Source organism: Drosophila simulans, chromosome X (assembly GCF_016746395.2).
Source record: "Drosophila simulans strain w501 chromosome X, Prin_Dsim_3.1, whole genome shotgun sequence".
NCBI lineage: Eukaryota > Metazoa > Arthropoda > Insecta > Diptera > Drosophilidae > Drosophila > Drosophila simulans.
The window spans coordinates 14,443,491-14,465,222 of record NC_052525.2 but is presented as its reverse complement, the minus strand read 5'-3'; the positions used below and the strand labels follow the sequence as shown (position 1 = coordinate 14,465,222).

General features: G+C 44.3%; 2 protein-coding genes across 2 annotated transcripts in view; one reads left to right on the top strand and one right to left on the bottom strand.

Annotated features, from left to right (window-relative positions):
* Positions 1-21,732, top strand: part of LOC6725977 (E3 ubiquitin-protein ligase highwire) — a 44,711-nt gene that overhangs the window by 20,562 nt on the left and 2,417 nt on the right. Inside the window, exons 14-19 of the mRNA XM_039297434.1 lie at positions 15,418-15,531; positions 15,606-16,221; positions 16,384-18,370; positions 18,435-18,916; positions 18,988-20,289; positions 20,346-21,704. Coding sequence (XP_039153368.1) covers positions 15,418-15,531; positions 15,606-16,221; positions 16,384-18,370; positions 18,435-18,916; positions 18,988-20,289; positions 20,346-21,704 — 5,860 coding nt within the window. The remainder of the gene's footprint in view (positions 1-15,417; positions 15,532-15,605; positions 16,222-16,383; positions 18,371-18,434; positions 18,917-18,987; positions 20,290-20,345; positions 21,705-21,732) is intronic.
* On the bottom strand, positions 808-11,346 carry LOC6725978. Its single transcript, XM_016173927.3, has 6 exons — positions 10,754-11,346; positions 4,255-4,516; positions 4,034-4,191; positions 3,677-3,966; positions 2,525-3,594; positions 808-1,573 (listed from the first exon to the last, which is right to left on the bottom strand). Exons 1-6 carry the CDS (start codon positions 10,994-10,996, stop codon positions 1,101-1,103), a joined length of 2,496 nt encoding a protein of 831 aa, XP_016039352.1. The 5' UTR covers positions 10,997-11,346; the 3' UTR covers positions 808-1,100.

Genomic DNA, 21,732 nt, shown 5'->3' with positions numbered 1-21,732 from the left:
TTAATACAATTGAATTGGTTTTCTCGCAGTGTACCGTTTATTTTGATCAGGCTGATCAAGCTGACTGACTGACTTACTGACCATATATGCACATTAATAACTCGAAAAGGCTTTTAGAACGCATTTGCATGGCAGCCGCGGCTGCAAAAGCGGCAACAACGTTTAATCGATCGCGCTTGCAAATCAAGTTAAGCAACATTTCAAAATGCAATTTCAGCACACCCGCCTGGCATTTTGCTTGGGCTTTGTCTCTCTCTCTCTTCAATTTGATATTATTTTCAGTTTTTGTTTATAGTAGCCGTTTATTCAAAACAGCTGAACAGCTGTGTAAGCCAATAGCGATTAATATTTATGTACATATGCATGTATTTATGTATTGGCGAGTGCTTTGTTCGAGCAACTGAGAAGTCAAATGGCCATTTGATAAGCCACAATCCTCTCGAAAAAAATTGTATAAATGGGTTCTAAGGTTTGTTTATTGCTTTGCTTGGGCTTTTGTCACTTCAGACTGTTCCTGAGAACTTGAAATTACAAACAATTATGTATTCAAATCGGAATTCACAGATCGAATGAAAAGCTTGATGATATAACAGAAGTATAATACATTACAATACATTCCTGGTACAGCTACTTAAAATATGATCTGTTTATTGACACATATCAATTATGTATGTATCATGTTCTGGTTTAGAATACAAAATGTAATCGATAACTCAGCCTTTTGGGGCGCAGAGTTATATGAAAACTCTATCGATAAAGATATGACGTACCTTTCCATTTAAGCCCCGGAATAAATTATATCTGCACTTGGTCGGTCGGGCTATTTATTTAAATTTAATTCACTTAATCTAGCTTATGGTTTATATCTCCTTATTCGCTTCTTCCTAGCTAATTAGGTATATCAACATATGCGTAGGTCTCCTCAGTTCATCGCATATCCAGAGAATATCACATTGTGTTTTCGGTATTTTTTTGTTTCTCTCTAATCATTCACTCATCCTATACTTTTCTTTTGTGGGTGGCAGGTGTGACAGTTGTGGCAGATTCATAGGTATATATATATATGTGGTATTATATATATTTCGGTGCTCTGCATACTTTTAGGCATCCGCGTAGTCGATCACATCGGCAATTTGGACGGTCACATCACTGCCGCCGGAGTGATCCGAGCCGGAGTCCATGTGCTCCATGGCCGCCAAGCTGGCGGCGCCATCGAGGCACTCGAAGCTGCGCCTCCGCTGACCCCTGACCTGTGACCTCTGAGTGTAGGGCGGCGGCAGAACTTGCAGGATTTGTCTTTGGTTGCGCGTTGAGGTCAGCTGGTTGGGATGGAACTGTGGGGAGTTCTGCAGACCCTGCCGCAAATCCTTGACAGCTATTGGCGCTGTGGCGCTGGCCGACCCCCCCAGTGACCCCGAGGGCGGGCGACTAGTGGGCGTGGCACTTGGGGTGGACCTCCAAACGGGGGTGGCATAACAGTCCATCGTCGACGGCTGCTTCTGCTGCATCTGTGGGCGTGCCAGGATGCGCATCGGCGTGGCATATTGATATGCCGGTGGCATGTCGTTCGTATCTGTAAAGAATAATGGTATTGGCTATAAATATGAGCTGAGTAAACGAATTACACCAGTTAATTACACCAACATTGAGGGATAGTATATAGAACATAGAACATAGAATAGCAAACTACACATGCATATAGCGTACCTGTACCGAAAATACTTATAGAAAATAGAGAATTTGGAAACCGTCACCATGTTTTTGGGTTGCATTTGGAAATATTTAACTACGATTTGTTTTTACTACCTTTGTGGGTTAATACGTTCCGCATTTGTGAACTGCCATTCTGCCATTATGTGTTTGTGACTCGACTCCTTGTGTTTTCTTAAATAATAATTTTGTGTGGCTATACAATTATATTTTTCCGCTAAAGTTACGTACACGTGCGAGAGTAAAGTGAGCAGATACTTAAAAAAAAAAATAGATTTCATATATAGATGGATATTGTGCTATGCGTGTTATTGTTAAGGTTAAGTTTATATGTTCCCATATATATTATTATTATATTATATTTTTAGGTTTTCATGTACCAAGTTTTTGGTATTATTCCTATTATTCTTAGGGGCTTCTTTTTTTTAGGTGTTTTATTATATACAGATCATGTTTTTTTCTATAGGTTTTTCGATGTTTTCGATATTCGTGAGGGTTTAGGTCAGTCTCTTGAAAGGATCAATTCCGAGAACATTTTGGCGATGTGGCTTAACAGCATAAATATTGATAAACCAATATCCGATACGTACATTTTTAAACATTTAGGTTATATGTAAGTACAATAATGGATTGTTATATAATATAATATTCGTGTAACAGTTAGCCCAGCCAAGTAGAGGGAAAAGACTAGACTAGACTACTGCAATCGGCAGTAGGGGCCCGTTCGGACTTGGATCCATGGATTGCACGGAACTATAGCTGATGTTGGTGCCAGTGTAGTCGTAGTTGAGGTTGTGGTCATTGTCGTACTTACTGATGTCATTATCCGGCACCGAGTACGTATGCTCGACTTGTTGCGGCGGCAATGAGTAATCGCAGATGAGCGGTCGCTGCTGATCGGGCACTTGGTAAATGTGCTCTTCATCAAGTCCGCCCTGACTGGCACTGGGACTGGGCGCGCTGGGCGGCGGTGGTGGTGCTGTTGCATTGGCACTGGCACTGTCAGTAAAGACGGTGCTGGCATAAGCATCACTGTCACTGGCCTCCATGTGACTCTGTGATATGTGCCTAAGCAGCAGGCTTTCGATCGCCTGCGATTTTTGCGGCATGTTGTCCAGTATAAGGAAGACCCGATCGTTGCACTCCTTCTTGCTCAGACGACCGTTGATCAGCTTCAGTATGCCCTTGCGCGTGGCACTGCCCCCGCTTAGTTCCTGTGCGCGCTGGCGCAGTTGGTCGCGAATGTCCTCCTCGATTAGGCATTTATCAGCGGACTGGCAACCGCCAGCGGTGCCGCTTCCACTGCCCCAGTTCTTGGCCAACAGACAGACAATGGTAACGAGCAAGAGTGTTAAAATTACAATCGCAAGGGCTATCATTCCGATGGTCAATTTGCCGGAGTCGCTGGCCTGATCACTGGCCGCCTTGGTCACCCACTGGCCACCCATACAGTAACGGGTCACATTGCTGGCACATGCCTCGTTGACATACCGGCGGACATCCGTATTGGTGGCATTGAAGCAGTTGCCATCACGCTCTGCCAGCTGGCACAGGATTTCCGATTCCAGATCGTGATCGGTTAGCTCCGATAGCCAGGACTTGTTGCACGAACACTCGGTGCCCACGCGCACCTGGTGGACGCGACATGTGAAATTGAGGCTACCCGACTGCGGATTCTGCAGTATATTGTTGCGAAAACTGCAATTCGAGGAGCCAATGTTCAGCTCGCAGCGTCCGTAGTTCTGGAAGCGATTATTGGCTATCTCCACTTGATCGGCCTGGCTGACACTCAACCAATTGGGCTCCACGTGGCTCATTGAATTGTTGCGTATGAACAGACTAACGGCCACTATTTGAATGGCATTCGAACGTATTTTTGTGATTCTGGATGGGCAAGAAGGAGGGGGGGATATGAATTAGTATGGAAGAGGCCAATCGCCATAGACATATATAGATGTAGACTCACGTATTGCCAAACATAATCATGGTGGTTATACCGCTCTGACTGATCGCCTGACCCTCAATCGTACCGATCACCGTGTCCACGATGGCCACCTTATCGCTATGCAACTTGTTGGTTAGCGCCTGGGACTCGATCACCTCGATATTGCAGCCCTCTATGATCAGCTCCTTGATGCTGGTGACATCGAAGGCGTTGCTCATGATCATGTCGATGTGGCAGCGCAACAGGCTCACCTTGCCCATGGACACGCCGAAGATACCCAGCTGATTGATGTTCGAATCCTCGATGCGGAGCTGTGGAATCGATTGATTTATGTAAAATTATCGAATTTTAATGCCCATGTATCCCAAGTGCACTCACATTTATCCCATACTTGGCAACGCCAGGATTGAAAGCGTTCTTCATCAGATTCAGCTCCTTGATCCGCTTGAGGGAACAGTCCAGATTGGTCATCTGAAGGGCATTGGAGAATACGGACAGCTGAGCAACATCCTCCACCAGCAGCTTGTAGTCCGCACCTAAATTAATAATGTGTATGATCTTTATGATCTCTGATCCAGTTGCCACAACCTTTGACTTACCGGTCAGGAATTTCTCGCGCAGGAAAACCCGCAATACATTTCGTATTTCGATGTTGGGAAAGCCGCCTTTGTTGTGGCTAAATGCATTGCTGGTTATTTCCACCTGGTCATCTTTCCCCACTCCGATCACACCAAAGTAGTTCACCTGGTTGTCCTGGAAGAAGTTCTCGTACATCACGAACTGGGTGCCAGCGGTCAGTCGCACTTCAATATATTTTATGTTCAGCGGCACCAATAGCTTATCGTTAAATTCGTTCGAGAGCTGATGGAAATATAGTTAAAAAAAAGATATCAATTGTTGTGACTATCAACAATTTGAAATTTCTGTGTTGATTAGTGTTTGTAATTGAACCCAAACCGATAATGTCTTATTCCTACTTCGACTTCTATTTATTTGGACATTTAAGTAGCTAGCTTTTTTAAATATGACACATTACTCAGAAATGTTTTCGGTGCACTTTCAGTTTGCCAGGAACTTTCCGCAGCTATCGCAATTCTTTTCTTTTCATTCCATTTATTTATTTATTTTTTTTGATGGTCTGGAGCTGCTGTTGCCGGGGGTCTGTGCCGCTTGACTTACATTTCTTGCGGTCTGTATCCCTCTCACTGTAGTGTTATTTTTAAACGCATAGTCTGCGACAGCAACAATGGAAGATGCGGCAACAGCCACTGCAACTGCAAAATCAGCAACTGCAGCAGCAGCAGCAGCAACAGCAGCAGCAGACACAGAAGTAACAACGCAGCAACGTCAGACGACAACAACGGCAACTTGACCGCAACGTTCATTGCTCCATTGAGGAACTCGAACTCACATTCGAACCATCACCCGAGGGTGCAATTTTCTCATTAAATTAAGTGAAAATAGTTGCAGGCCAAAGTGCTGGCGATGGCTGACGAAATGTCCAGCCATCGCCATATGGTCGCTAATGATGCTGGATGACGATGGTCGTGTTGCCGATCACGCTGTGTAGCGCCCAAGATCTTGTTCATTGCGTTAATGAATCTGGATTACCTCGGCCCTTAAGAGTGAATGGAAAGCAGCGAAGAGCTGAGGATTTCAGAAGAAATCCCAGGGTTTGCGAGATTGTGCTTTCAGATTAGTTTAGACCACTCTGAAGTTATGTGATTGAATAATATTATGAAAATGCAACGGGAAAAGAAAAGTTTAAATACGTACTTAATAAAAAAAAACGGATATATATAATATAGGTTAGTGATATAGGGAATGTACCGTTTAACCAATCCCAATTGTACGATCTTAGTTTATATTTAAGTTGCGATGATTAATTTGCAATAGCATGAATATTATTTACAATATGGTTGCTAATCGCTTTCAGGATTAGTTGCAGTGACCTTGAAATTGGCTTGATTTGGTTTTGCTGTTTTTTTTTTTTTATTTTTTTTTTTTTTATTTTTTTTATTTTTTTTATGCCATTTTGAACCACTCGACTCGGCTCCATTCCTGCTATGTTCGTATCTATATGTATATATCTGGAAATTGTATTTCACTGACTCACGACTTACACTCCACTCACAGTACTTGCTGTTTAATGATAAAAAAATCCTATGATTTACAGTTTTAATGGGCAATTTTTTGTTATAATATCATTAGGAGATATGATATACTGGTGAAATACTTGTTATGTATGTATATATCTGACTAATAGTGAATACTTTGCACTACTTTCTACTAAAGGAACTGAGTTCTGAGTTCTATAATCTATAATGAGCTAACTTCGGTTTTCAGATTTTCCTTCAAAATCATAGCATTAATCATTTTCGTCGCCTTCGTTGGTTGGAAAAAAAAAAAAACTGTCAGTTTGTTACAGTTTGGGCGCAATTTCTTTCAATTGCTCCAGTTTCTCGTTTTTTTTTTCTCCTCCTAAAGAGGAAGTCTCAATTACGTGTGAGTTTTAATTTGCTTGTTTGTCTGACAGACAGTTTTTCCAACCGCTTCCTTTCCCCATTTTTCCGATCTCTCTCCCACTCTCTTTCTGTTTGTTTTTCCTCTCATTTCCCATTCGCCGCCCATTTTCTTCGACGCGGAATAACAAACAAAATTGTGGCCAAAATATCTGAAAAAGTTTATGAAGTTCTCTGAAGTATCTCGTCAGCCGACGTCCATACATCGTCACCGTTTTAAACATACATACATAATACATAGCTTTTACATAAAGCAAAAAAATTCCTAAAGATTGGTCATACATTCTATGCATTCATACATTCTATGTTTGATGAATAGCAATATATTTTAGAAATTAAAGTAAAAACCCAAAGATCTTTGCTTCAATTTCACCATTTTCCTGCAGATAGGAAGTATGCAGATACTTTATGCAGATTTTTCTCCCCGTGTAGATATATTGATATCCAGGCTCTATATATAGAACCTCTCACTCTTTAACTGATCCAAAGTGATATATCTAAGGGCGCTTTTCTCCAAAAGATTTCGCCTCACAATTTTCACATTTTCCGGTCATTTTGTTTCTTTTTTTTGTCGGCGACAACTTTAAGCGATATATTTTTGGAACGGAATCCATATAGCAAGGAGTATGGGTATGGAGTTTTGGAAGAGATACGACGGTCGTTGGGCGGAGCGGCGGAAGGCGTGGCAGACAAGCGGAAATAGCTGCCGTCGCCTGGTTGGAAGTGCCAAAACCAACAACAGAACATAAATAACCAAACAAAGCCAATTAAAAATAAATTATGATCCACCTCTCGCTCGCTTTCAGTATCTGTATCTATATCTCTTCATTTCTTTATATACATATATTGTGCGGCCAAGAAAACTGAAAACCGAAATTCAAATGGCATGCTGGTCACATGGCTGGAAAATGGAAGGAAAAGGACTTTCCCAATGCATTTCCCAGGGCACATATGCCCTGCAGCGAGTGCATCTGGTGTGTGATATCTGTGTGCATATGCGAGATAATGCAATTATGACACGTTCGTTTAGAAAACTACGACTACGTGACTTGCTGGCAGAGAATTCTTTTCTTTTCCGATTAATCATAATGCTCGGATAAGGGACTAGCACCATTTTCGACTAAGGCTCTCGGAAAATAGTTAGATAAAACGAAACAGTAGTTATGGCGATACTTACAGTAAAAGTGACAAATGTTTTCTATCCTCAATTATCGCATTTGTGCACCAATAAAATAAAACAACACACAATTGTTTTTTTTTTAATGAGCCAGTGTGTTTTGGTCATCTGAAGTCTGCACTCCCTAATGGAAATGTACTGCGAAAATGTTTATTCGGTCGATCGACACTGGAATATTCTTCTGTTTACCAATTGCATCGAATAATGTCGATTATATAAACAACATTTATGTAATCTTTGCATCTTTGCTGGCGCATCGAATTAACTTTGTTTATCGAATGTCTAGGATTCTTAAATCAGAAAGTATAATCTGCAAATCTCCCCTCCGTCTCCTTTTCTACCCCGAATGATAAGATAAGATTTAACATTTGGTTTTCTGTCCCAAATGACTTGGGATATGGATTTTATAGATCGAGCGCATATGTTTTGTGAATGAAAAGTGGCTATGGGTTGTGTAAACAATCGAAAAGTTGTTCACCGTTTAACGAAAATATTTGCAAAATGTGCACAGTTCTGCTCACTAGCACTCACTATCTTTGTATCTGTATCTTTAGTTGGCGCACATTCGGATACCTCCTACAGCGCTATCTTCTCATTGCATTCACACTCCTCTTTTCTCGATTTTCCTCGTCGTCTCACTTTGTTGCTGGTTTATTGTTGTTTTTGTGGAACGAGCATTCAATTTGTGGCAATTGATGGATTTTTAGCAGCTCACAGCCATAACATTTCGTCCCAAGTAGTTTAAGTAGCCATTCGAAATGGGAATTTAAGTAGGCGCATTCCACTAAAGCAGAAACACTCGAAACCAAAATAAGCCCCCACCTTAAAATTCCGTTTTTCTCGCACAGCGAGAAAATGTTGGAAAATATTGCAGTTTTCGTATTTACTTGAAAAATAAAGCAGCAAATTGTGGCCCTGTTGATGTACATTTTTCTCACAGTGCAGCTGCGGTGTTTTTTTTCACGATCCATAGATTGAACCACTTTTGCTTTGAGCAGTTGGCTCTGTTTTTTTCCAGTGTTCTCTGGCTTATTACTGTCAAGTCAACAATGAAATGCTTTTCCACTACATTTTCGGTTTTCATTTCGCTTTCGGTTTCTGTCTGGTTCACTTTGCGCACAGATAACTGAAACCGAACTGCAGCAAAAAGAATAAATAAGATTCTGTATCTATAAGATGACGACACATGCCGCGCACATACTCAAAAGCAATCGCTCACAAAGAAGCGATAAGTGGCGGGGCGAGGGGGTGGGTTAAGTGTCACCCACATCCGCTGGAAAAAGCATCTAAGTTCATTCAATTGCTGAGGAAGTGCAGAATCCAATGGGAGCGATAGAAGGCGCATATCTGCATCTATTATGAAACCAAAAGATATATTTTTGGATTGGAGCGCACAAAACACGCTTAGGTCATATGTCTTTTCTATATATACAAACATATGCGTATATATACGTATATGCAGAGCGGAAAAGTGGAGCATTTGGATTATTGATTACTGATTTAGTTCTTGGAACGGCACTCTGATTTGTTTTCTAAACATATTGGCTTAATAAATAACAAAATCAATTTCGAATTGTATGTATTCCCTGCTCAGTTGAATCTACATATATATGTGCGCACGTAGGCCGAATAATTAAAATGACCTTCATATTTCTGTTAATCGAAATAAATTATAGTTGCTTTCAATTAAAAATTGCAAGTATAACACTAAGTGCCTGCGACGGCTAAGCTACGTATGTAAATTAATTAAAGCATTATTTACTGAAGCCGCCGCTTATCGCGGTGTGCAAACTCAATTATAAATAGCAATCACTTGCATTTTCAATATTCTTATTATTGTGAACTATAGTTCATATTGATAGATCGGTGAACTTACAACGTCATTAAATAAATAGCTAAGTATTATGTTCCCAGTTCTAAGTTCATAATAATATAACTTTTAAGTAAGTATAGGATTGTGTGGAACATAAAATTGAAAAATTTAGATATACAGGGTACTATATGATATCTAGTGTTTATAAGAACCAGATTCTGGCTAACTGGTCATAAATTCAGTCTGCGATCACTTGCACTTGCTCTTTTTGTTTTTGTTTTGTCCGGAGAGCAGCAACAAATGAACACACCTGACTCATTAGCATAACCTGTTGAACGGGTTGGTGGGGCGAGCAAGGCGGTTGGGGTGGGGCGTTCCACATTGTAGATGGGGGCGGCAAGCGGAAGAGGGCGGGGCAACGGCGCCGTCTTCTTTCATTTCAGTTTATTCTTTCATTCATTTTATTTTGCACGCAACTCTGACTTTTGTTTACATTTCAAAAAGTGCTGGAAGAGCGCATTTTCTCAAGTCCGGAAAACTATAATTTTTGCCAAAAAAAAAAAAAAAAAAAAAAATGCCACGGTCAAATACCTTACATTTTACACATTAAGCGAAAAAAATGTTTATTTTTTTCAAGGCGATAATATCTTTGAAGTACATGGAGAAAATATACAGTGAATATCTTGTATACACACTCTGTGGTGTGATTTGGATTCTTTACATCATTTTTTTATTCTATTTCTGCTGTGATTCCAGTTTGATCTAAAACCACGCATCATATATTTATTATACAATGCAATTTGTATCATTTCAAAAGTCCACTGGGCTTATTCAAACGAAAAAAAAAGTATGAAAATACGTATTATTGCTTATTCAAACGAAAAAAAGTATGAAAATACGTATTATTGCAATAATCGTTAAAATATTGGAATGATTTTACATTGTACTGTTATTGTTGTCGAAAGGCAACTTGTATTTAAAAAAAAAAACGATGTTGGCAATAGCAAGTGGTCAAAACGTTATTTTTACCAAATACGACTAAAAGTCAGACAGTATAATGAAGTTCATTTAAAAATGTCACACCAAAACAGACAAAAGCATTCAAATTTTTCGCTAATTGGAAAACCAAGTTAACATATTTCGAAGTGCCCAAAGTAGGAGGTCCACTTTCCTATATACCTAATGTACATATGTACATATACATATATGAACACAGTGCAGCTTTAATGCAGTTTGCATTGCAGCAAGTTCTACTTGGAGAGCTTTTTCTTAACTTGGCTGAAAGATAAGCCTTGTTCTAGACTCTTCCATTTGATGTGAATGGTCAATAATTTGATAGAATTCTGGAGCGTTTTGGATTGTGTCCACAAGCAATAAGCAAAACTGCATTAGTTTTCTTATTTTCCATATCTCAATTAAAAAACTCACTGTCAAGGGTGTTAATGAGACGCATCAGTAGAGATGAATAATCGTATCGATGACCAATTAAGTAATATTTTAAACCGTTTTGTGCGGCTGCGGTTCGATGAGTTAAACATATGTATGTGTGTGCGTAGGTGACATGATATGTCGACACCGAAACTCACCGTTTTGTTCAGCTTGTAATCGCAGATCGCCTTGAGATGAATGCAGAAACAGTGCCGGCACAGGTCCACCCTGTTCTCCCGATTCTCCCGGTGGGCGGGATCCAGGAGCGCACCCCCACCAATTTGGGAATGACCACCCCACGTGGGCAGGCGATCGAAGCGCTCCGGATAGGTTAGTGCATCATGGCCAGAAAGCGAAATGATTATGCCGATTAGGACCAGAGCAATCCATCGCGAATTCATTCTGCTTTTCTTCACTACTTTGCAACACTTTTCTCTTTGCTTATTTCGTTTTTGTTTATTTGTGCTTTAACAAATTCGTTTTCGTTTTGCCAATAGATATTTTCAAAACCGCTTAGGTCACTTCCACACAATCTTTTTCCCTTCTCACGATCGCCGATCTTCAGGGGCCGCACTAAAACGCATATTAATGTGGCTCTTCGTCATCCGCAGAAATGTTTTAGAAAAAAACTTAAGAAAAAAAGGCACAACAAAAAAATATATGTATATTCAACACAATGAACGTCGCGAGACTTGTTCACCCGATGGCAGTTCGTTTGACTATAAAGCTACGTCTCAGCCGTCGATCGGTGAGAGCGGTGCTCGTGTTCCGATTCCACGGTTCCCTTACATTACGCTCTCAGTGTAGAGAGAATACACTGCGAACTCATGTACTAAATTGATAAGACTTGTAAATGAAAAATATTTAAGAATACCTACTGTTAAATATTTAAACTTTGTAAATATTTTTTATTTAATATTCAACGATATTTATCCTAACGAGCATTTTTAAATAACCAACAAATTATTATTGTAACAATATCTTGGGAGAATCATATGATCAAAAAATATTTGAAATATCTCAGCAAAAATTACTCATTTAATCAAACCAAATCATTGTTTATTTAATGTTGGGGAATTGTGGAAGTGAAATAGTTTTGCCCAGTGTATCTCTGCCTACTTACTCTCTCGCTCTCTCTCTCTCTCTCTCTCATGCACTCACATTCAGCAGACATTCAGACAGCTGATTTGACTTCTTCGTTCGGCTTTTCATGAATATACTTGTATGAATTAAATCCAATAAACCACTTTTTATGTTATCCCATGTTGGGTCTCTCTTCATACTATTTTACTATTTTTACATAGCACTGCCATTTCAGTGAAACATTTGTTGAATTGTTTGAAATTAAATACTTAATGCAATTATAAAACAATTTGACCCTTAAATTAAAACTGTAAATCATAGGAATTTTTTATCTTAAACTCGCAGGTCCCAAGCACTGCTATTTTTATGAACACAGCTGTACATTTAAAAAATAAATAAAATAATAAATAAAAAGCTGACTCGCCGGTGAAGTAGTAGATAAAGAAAAATAATAACCAGAACACTTTTTTCATTCGAAGTCGCCATTCATTGCGGTCTTTTTTGATCCGATGCATATTCCTATAGCCTTCTGGGGCAGAAGATAATCAATTCAATTTTGCTACATATTTGACAGATGACTCTTTTAAAATCAGATATACATATATTTCCGAAAATATTTTACATTATTAAAAAGCCTTGCCTTCTCTTAAGATAATATTTTATATATAATTAGTAAAATCCAATGGGCCTGAGTTTCCAAACTAACAGAAAACCGAACGAACTTCACTACGAAAGCATTTCGTTGGGGTAAAAATTGGTTAGTAAATTTAATTGAAGCCATTAGAGAGCAATGGATATTGACCCTTCTCTCAATTTGGTGCAAATCAATTTGATACCAAAACGTAATGCGGAAGTTGCTGTGAGTAAGAGTAGGAGAGAGAGTGACAGAGAGAGCGAGTGAAAGAGCGAGATGATCAGTCCGGGTGGACGCAGATACGGGTTCCCCGTCCAATCCGAACCTACTCCATTATCGTTGTATCGGTGATTTTTGTCTGAGTTTCAGTTTTCATCGTGATATTTTCCTTTCGAAAAACCTCCCCGATTTCCAAAACAAAAATTAACTTATAATGGGGGCGTGCCAGAGGAATCCCCGAAGTTATTTGGAGTGAACTCAAGCCAAACATTTCGTTTTCATTACTTTGGATCAATAAAATACCCATATCATTTGACTATAAATTGGTATTTGAAATATTTAAAGTGATTTTATAGCCTACGAGTTAATTACCAGGCTTAACTGATATTCACGTTCAATTTCCGGATGATTTCTCAGGTCTTTAAGTGATGCATTTTAGGTATTTGTGTCTAAAATCGTTTCAAGACATATTTTTTTGTTATTTTAGAACAAATTACTGTTCATATTAATTAAATTTATAATATTTTTCTAAGTTCCGATTTCGTTCTTATTTTATTACTTGTCTGTATCAAAATACGGCATTACTTTAAAGTAAATAGAACCACAATTAATAAAAATATACGATGAAATTATTTATTTTATGTCTTATTACGAGTTAACAGAGTGGTTCGACTTTTTCCAGAGTGAGTGCGAGTGCGATAAAGATTTTGCCTTTGTCTCGTTCTTGCGTTCTGTCTATCCCCTCTTTCTCTGTGCCCCCAGTTTCCTTTTTTGTTGCTGTTTGTTTTGTTTTGCCCCTCGGACAAGCCAACTCTTCCGCATTTTGTGGCACGATAAAAACTGAATTGAATGAATGAATGAACGATTACATTGCCGCAATAGGGAGCACACACGTCTACCAATCTCGCTCACTCCACCGGCCGGTTCCTATCACTCCATCCCTTTCTATCAATGCAACTCCAGTTGGGGACCCCGCAACTTGTTTCTCTGCGCTCCACTTTCAGTTGTGTGCGACTGTGCACTGAGCGAAATGCGGTAGCAGAACAGTGTGCTTAAATGATATTATAGGTACTAATAATAGTATTAACAGTATTACAGTTATAAAAATATTTAAGATATTTCAGTTACCCAAAAAAAACATTTACATACATATAAGCTTTTGTCAAAGTAAAGAAAGTTATATACACTGAACTTTCAGAAAACCATGAAAAATGTTCCTCTAAGTGTAGGCGTTAGTAAGGTTTTTTGGGGAAGGGGGTATTTTCAGGGGGGTAATGGGGTAAATTGCAGTGGAAACGTGTTTCCCACAGGTAGCTCACGCACATTCACGCACATTCACACATACATATGATGAACAACTGGCCTTCGTCGTTGTTTTTGCTATTGTTTTTCCATCTCTCTATCTATGCCTTTCGTTCTTTCTCCCCCCCGTTTATCGGGTTTGTTTTGTTTTTGTTTTCGCCCCGAAGTGCAGGGTCGCATCCATGAGTTTGGGGCTCCCCGACTGACATTATCATTTCCATTGCAATACTAAAACTCCACTTTCCCCTACTCCCCTTTTTGTTACCCATTTCCATTTCATTTGTACATTATGTATTTATTTTTTTTGTATTGTTTTATTTGCATTTTATGTAAATAAAAATGTGTGTACGCAGCTTTGCGTGTGTTTCGGTTGGATTCCCCATCCCATTTCCATTTCCATTTCCACTTGCCTATTTTCCCCCAAAAATGCGACCGTTACACCCCAAATTTTCCAAAGCGGAAAGATTGTCACGAGTAAAGTCACCTGTTGACCGCGTTCGAACATTTGTTAAGCTCTATTTAAAATTATAATCATTCTTTGCTCTTTACATTCTACAAACAGTCTTATATTGGATACATTCATGTATGATCATGATAGATTCCAGACCCTTATAATATAATCAATACCCTAATGAAAATCATTTTACTATCAAGTAAAGTATAAAATATATAAGGCATTTTCGGTCATTACTAATAAGTACTATATATTCGAGTAATTATCATACATAGATAATACAAAAAATAGAGTTGTTTAGCTGGATTAAATACTGTTGTTTTTCTAAACTATACACTGCGAGTCATCAGATTAGCACCCCCAATGCAGTTTTGATATAAACTTTTCATTTCTTTCTAAATATCACACATCAAAGATTTTAACTCAAGATACATATCTATTATAAGTACGATAAGATAACTGGCATGAATCAGTGTTCGGTGGGTTGTCCTATTGTTTTCTCACACGTCGCTGCATGTGTGTGCCTGTCTGCACGTGCACCGCCCGCTGTGCAGTTACGTGCCCTTCGACCCTTTCCAGCCAACCCCCGCCCCACTTCCAGTCGCCCTACGTGCCGCACTTCTTCCGCCTGCGAACAGCAGGTCAGACGGTCGGTCCAACTTTGATGCTGTGTGCGTCTGATTGGATTGGTCGGGATGGGATGGGATGGGATTCGAGTGGAATGGATTTAAGTGCATCGGGATTCTACCTGATCAGTTCGTGACCCTAACGCTTGACCCCGCATCCAGGCCGCAATTCTGACTTATACATGTCCATTTATACCTCTACAACATTATTACATTAGTTGGAAAATAAATATTGGTTGACTCAAAGAGTTTTATCTAAATACATACATATACATATATACATACATATATATTTGCAATGAACGGTTTTATACATTTGAGTCATTGAAATTACGATTCAAATATAGCTGGTTGATGATTTGAGATATGATTTGTCTGTAACTGCAGAGTGATGGTATATGTGTATGATGCACATATTGGTGGTGATAAGATTTGATATTTTTAGTTTTTATTACTTCGGTGGCTTGGGCATGTTATAACATAGCACTTATATATTTATTTCAGATCGCAGTCAAATGAGCGACAGTTCCTCAAGGACTTCATCAGCGGCGCGCCAGGATCGTCGGGCGCCCGTTTGGCCGCCTGGTTGCAGCCGGAGTCACGACTGGATCCCAATAAGTAGGTTGCCCATTCCCATGTCTACAAAATACAAATATTGCGTTCCCTTACTAATACTGCAACCTTCTCTCCAGATGTGAGCTGAACACCATTACGGAACCACTGCGCTACGGTTGGCCCTCCCAGGTGACGGTCACCATACGGGATCAGTATGGTGATGCGGTTTTGGTGCCGGAGCTCAAGGTTGAAATCAAGGCGATACCCACGGGTTCGGGTCCCAATGGCAGCGCTACCGGAACGGGAACGTCCGGCACTTCTGCGGCCGGAGTTTCCGCACCCGGTCCGAATCTTTGGATGCGTCGCGCCTCTGGGGACACATGGGGCTGGGGCGGAATGGCGCCACCACCGCGTCTCAACTACGAGCCCACCTTGAAGGAGAAGATGGTATTCAAGGCGATTACCTTCATGAAGCCCTATGCCAACTACTCGTTCGAGGAGCTGCGCTATGCGAGTCCGGTGCAAACGCGAGTCACGGAACTGCTCAACGCCAAGGACATGGAGGATGGCACCTTCAGTGTCCAGTGGACACCCAGTTCGGTGGGCGCCTACTGCCTGGCGGTGACCATCGATGGCATACCGCTGGAGGAGGTCTACCGCGTGGACGTCAAGGAGGGCATTCTCCCACCGCCCACTCAGAGGAACAGCGCCCAGCGAAGACCACAGGCACCAAGCAAATTGCGTCGCTTTCAGGTAGGCAACTCGTCATTTTCATACCCCTTACCCGTAGAGTTATAGGGTATACTAGATTCGTTGAATAGTACGTAACAGATGGAAGGAGGCGTTTCCGAGTCGAGTCGATCTATCTATCGATATGCTGGATATTTCGCATCTAATCCCCAATACTGATTTCAGGCTCGTCACAGTTCAGGACTGCGGATACGATCCCATCCCACGCTGCAGTCGGAACAGGTGGGCGTGGTGCGGGTGGGCGGTGTGATCTCGTTCATCGACGAGATCGAAAACGATGATGGGGTCTGGCTGCGCCTATCCACGGAGTCCATACGGCAGCACTGCACCATGGGCTGGTATCCGACGGAGGCATGGTGTCTGCAGTTCAATCAGCACCTAGCCAGGATGCTTCTACAGCCGGTCACCGACAAGGAGGTGAATCCAGTGCGGAAGGGCGTGGGTGCGGAGGAAGAGGAGGAGGAGCAGCCGACTGTAACTCCGTTGGCCAGTGGCGAGGCGAGTCCCGAACCGGAACCAGATCCCAGTCCAGTCCTGAGTCCGGCCAAGGCCAAGCCAGGTCGCTTCCTATCCGGTCACCAGTCCACCAATCCCTTCCTGTATCCAGCGAAGCACGTCGATCTCGCGGAACGGGAGGCCCAAGTGCAAGAGGAACGCGAGAAGGAGGAGGAGCAGGTGGATGATGAGGATGCCGATAATCGAGAACCGGAACAGGAGGCACTGCCCGCCGTTGAACTACTCCCCGCCCACATAGGATCCGCCATAGCTGGCGTCGTGGGCGGTGGAGCCATCAAGTTGCAGGCTCTGCAGAAGTGGTTCAAGGGCGACGCTGTCGATGGACCCCAGCCCCTAACGCCGTCACACTCGCCTCCGCTCGCCGGAGTGTCGGTGCGTGAGCTGGTACGAGCGATGGGTGGTCAGGACTCGCCACGCGGCAATGGCAATCGCAGCCAGCAGGAGCAGGATCCGGAATTTAGTCTGGCCAGTATGAGGAGACCGAACTATTCGGCCAGTCAAACGGCGGCGCTGCTCTCCACTCCGAAACATACGCCCAAACGGAGTGCTGTTGTGGCGAGTGAAACCAGTGGCCTCGAGGATGAGCTAAGTCTGTTGCAGATTACCACAACGACGACGGGTCAGGGGGAGCAGCAAAGCGAACTGCAGCTGGCCACCACTTCCACTGCTTCCTCGGCTTCCAAGCGGAACACTATGGGTCCCATCAAACGGGCCATGCCGCCTTCATTCGCGGAGAGCATCCGTGCGGTGTTTGCTGCCCTCCTTTGGCACGAAGGTGTTGTCCACGATGCCATGGCCTGTGCCAGTTTCCTCAAGTTCCATCCCGGTTTGCCCAAGGAGGGCGCCACAGTGGTCACGCGACGCGGCGAGGGCGGGGATCCTAGGTTGCAGTTATCGAGGGAGCAAAAGGCCCAGCAGCGTCACTCCGTGGAGGTGGCCAACGCGGGTAACTACCTGAACATCCGGCCGAGCACATTGGAAACCCTCACCAAGAGTGGCAACTGCTCGCTGCACAATCGCAGCAAGTATCGAAAGAATCTTCTGAGCGGTGGTGGTGGAGCCATCAATTCCGGCGATGATACAGCCCAGAAATTGCAGGCTCTGCCCGAAATGGTGAGCGTTTTGCCGCCGGCTCTGCGATGTCTTGTCTATTTGTGGGAACAGATCTGCTCCGGCTGCGTTCAGATTGTACAGTCGAATGCCTTGGAGCAGAGGGAGCCCCGGCTGCTCTCACCCGGAAGCCGAGATCTCAACGGAGATGCGGACACCGAGGGCAAGGAGGGCAAGAATTCGGAGCAGGCTTCCGCCGGGGAGAAAGATCTGGGCAGGAAATGCAAGCGCAAAAAGAAGGACGACGGCAGCTGGTGCGAAATCTGCGAACTATTCCTGCCCATGCCCGTGACCTATCACATGAGGATTGCCCATCCTGGCTGCGGTAAATCGGCCAAGGGCAAGGGCTACAATTCCGTGGGCATTTTCTGCGAGGGATGGGCTGGCAATTGTGGCGAGGGTGGCAAGGGTGCCTCGTCCTGGTTCCTGATGTGCGATCCCTGCCGCGATCGCTATCTCGCCTCTTGTCGCAGCGCCAACAACATCAACAGTGCCGCCCGTCAACTGGAGTCCAGTGCCGCCGAAGGTGAGTCTTCCGGTGCTTACTATGTAGATTCAAATTCTAATCCTAATACTTATTGAACTTGCAGGCAACGAACTGAATCTGTTTGGTGTGAAGTCAACCACATTGATAGCCAATGCTGAGGTGTACACAACGATGCGAGAGAACGCCACATTTCTGTTGGAGCTCTGTTCCAGTTCCAGTTCAGCATCCGGGGCAGCAGGCAGCCTAGCCGCCACTAGCTCCAGCTCCAAGCGGTCCCCACAGCAAATGTCCGTGGTGGCCATGCCCGTGGTGATCGAGCACCAGCTGGGTAACTCCGATCTGAAGCCGAGCACCAGTCGTTGCAGCCGTATGGCTCGGTTAAGTGGCTCCAAATTCTGTCCAGGTGTCGGTAGCGGAGCTTTCCGCAAAAGCTTTGTGGGTGGCCCACCGGCGGCACCCGAGAACGTGTGGCTGGCGCCGGAGAGCTTCGCCTGCCTGGAGTGCCTGGGCACGGCTGGGCACGAGGACCTGCCATACGAAATGTTTGGTTTGGGTCCCAACTCGAATGACAATGGCTACGATAGGGTAAGTATAAGAAAACTGCTGGTATAGCTTTGAGTCCTTTTCTAACTGAATCTTACCTTTCCCGCACTCAGCCGCTCTCGGAGATCTCCTACGAGTCCTGCGAGCCAAATAACTACGATATGCTCTCTGGCTCTTTGGCGCCAGGTTCTACGGCCGCCGCCTCAGTGGGTGGTGGCAATCTATCCAAGTTCCATCGCAGCTACTCGATGGGCCAGGGCTGGGCATCGCTGGCCCAGCATAACCACCCGCCACCGCACCACCCTCAGCAACAGCACCACCAGCAGCAACAGATGAACCTGCAGCTGCAGCAGCACCAAGCGCCACCGGTGGACGGCCAACCGAAGGTGGTCTACAGGCGAAGGAACAACTCTACCAGCGAGGGTGATGGATCCCTGCTGATTTGTTATCCCTCGGAGCATCTGCGTCGGTTAGTGCCGCAAAAACTGCTGGCCAGCGTTTCCGTTATGCAGACAGCTAGCGGCGAGGGAACCGGCAAGGATCATGCGTCTGGCACGCTGGGATTAGACCAGTCGGCTGGCCAGAATGGGGGAGGCAACCTTCTGCTCACCCGTCCCGCCATGGCGTTCATCACTCAAAAACACGAACTGGACCGCCTGAGGGCAGCCATGCGAAGAAGCTTGAGGATTGCTGCCTGCAGGATTTACGCCCTGCAAGCCCTTAACTGGCTCCTGCGCAGTGTTACCCAGGGTGTTTGCCTGCACGATCTGATGTGGTGGTTTGTGAGCTCCCTAAATCCCACTGTTGGTCATCAGCCAGAAGGAAGGGGCGAGGAGGCCTCCGAGCCAGCACTGGAACATCCGGTGGCCTATACCCAGATCAGCGGCAGATTCGCCCATCTAATCACGCAGTCCCTGCACGTGCTTCTGCAATCGGTGGCGGATCTCACGCTCCACCTGCCACTCGGATCGCCATTGCAACGGGTTGCTATCCAGTGCTTTGGCATTCGTTTTCGCCAGGCGGATCATCAGTTCTTACATAGCTCGCATGTATTTGGAAACATATCAAAGATACTATCCAAGTCAGATGAGCAGAACGATGCAATGGCCGTTTCCACGATACTCAAGCCTGATTGCGATGCGGAGCACAATCAAGTGCATCCCATTGCGACTGGCGGATCGTCAGGTGCAGGAGCACGGCTCCTTTGCTATACAGATCTGGCTGGAATGTTTGAGGTCACCGTGTCATCGCGTCCAGCCATGGCGGAATCCCTGACGGATAACTCTACGGAAACATTTTGGGAAAGCGACGAGGAGGATCGCAACAAGTGCAAGATCATCGAGTTGTCCCTGACCAAGCTGAACTACGCCTGTCGCTATCTGTTGGTGCACATCGACAATAGTCGAGATATTCAGGTGGGTCTAATGGATATTTTATATTGGCATTAATTTAATCCATTTTGTTATTCCAGAACAAGGTACTCAACGTGGTGTTCTATGCCGGCCAGTCGCTGGGCGACACAAACATAATCAAGTCGGCGGATGTGGATCCAAAGGCCTGCTCCTGGATTTCGGCGAAGATCTGCGATGACAGCTGCACGCATTTCCGATTGGAGCTCCATGGACCGGAGAACACGCTACGTGTGCGCCAAATCAAGCTGCTTGGTCTGCCCATAGGAGGAGCAGTGGGCTCGGAAGATTCTTCGGATCACAAGCACCAGCCCCACCTGCGATTAAGCCATGCGTCTCGCATCCAACAGCAGATTTGTGAGGCGGAAACCCTGAGAGTTTTCCGATTGATTACTGGTCAGGTGTTTGGTAAACTGATCAGTAATGTTAGTTCGGATTTGGTGCCACCGGACTCGGCGGGCATAGGACCTCCAAGTGGCGGGGCAGCCAGTACTTCCCTGCTGGCCGATTCGTTGGATCTCAGGGAGCACATGGTGGGCATTCTATTCTCGCGTAGCAAACTATCTCACCTGCAGAAACAGGTGATCGTCCACATTGTCCACGCCATTCGCAAGGAGGCACAGCGAGCCAAGGAGGATTGGGAGCTGGCAAACCTGGCGCACGTCCTGAAGCAGTCGCCCCAACAGCAAACCGCGCCCGCTCTTGCCGCTTCCGCCAGCTGCGAGAGTACGCCGGAGAGGAGTCGAGCGCCGGATACCTATTGCTTCGAGATGCTTAGCATGGTGCTGGCTCTATCGGGCAGCGTAGTTGGTCGCTCGTATCTGTCCCAGCAACATGGTTTGCTCAGGGATCTCCTGGGACTCCTGCACACCGGAAGTGATCGAGTCCAACGACAGGTTACGGCTTTGTTACGCCGGATCCTCCCGGAAATAACACCCGAGAGCTTCGCCGAGCTACTGGGAGTACAAAGATTACCTCCAGCGGATTATAGTATCGCTCATCAGTCTGCCAGTGATTTTGATATGAGCCGTCTGGGTCTGCTTGATATATTCCTGGCCGTCATCGCCAAGTCACTGCAGTTGCAGGTGAAGGTAAAAACCACAGTAGCCTCAACGGGTCCATCTGGATCTGGAGGCGTATCCGGCAGTTCATCGGGCAACGGAGGAGCTGTTTTAAAGGCGGGACAGCAGGAGAAGACTCCAGCCTTCGTGCGACTCTGGAGTTCCCTAGATCTTTCCGTGCAGCAGCTGAGATCACGACCACCCACCGGTGAGCCGGGAACAACAGATCCCTTCCAGTTCGATGCCTTGCCACCGAGAAAGGAATCGAAACGTAACCTCAACCAGCGGTGGTTCCTTAATGGAGTCATTTCCACCAAGCAGGCGGAGAGCATTATCAGTCTCATAAGAGATTTGGCCAGCGTAAGTGAAACCTGCAAACTTAAACCTG

What these genes read in the sequence shown, in the direction of transcription:
- LOC6725978 (XM_016173927.3), bottom strand. Translation starts at nt 10,996, where the DNA reads ATGAATTCGCGATGGATTGCTCTGGTCCTAATCGGCATAATCATTTCG. An exon ending in ATGATTATGTTTGGCAATAC is followed by an intron (nt 3,595 to 3,676) that starts GTGAGTCTACAT and finishes TTGCCCATCCAG; the next exon opens with AATCACAAAAATACGTTCGA. An exon ending in GGTGCCGGATAATGACATCA is followed by an intron (nt 1,574 to 2,524) that starts GTAAGTACGACA and finishes TATTCTTTACAG; the next exon opens with ATACGAACGACATGCCACCG.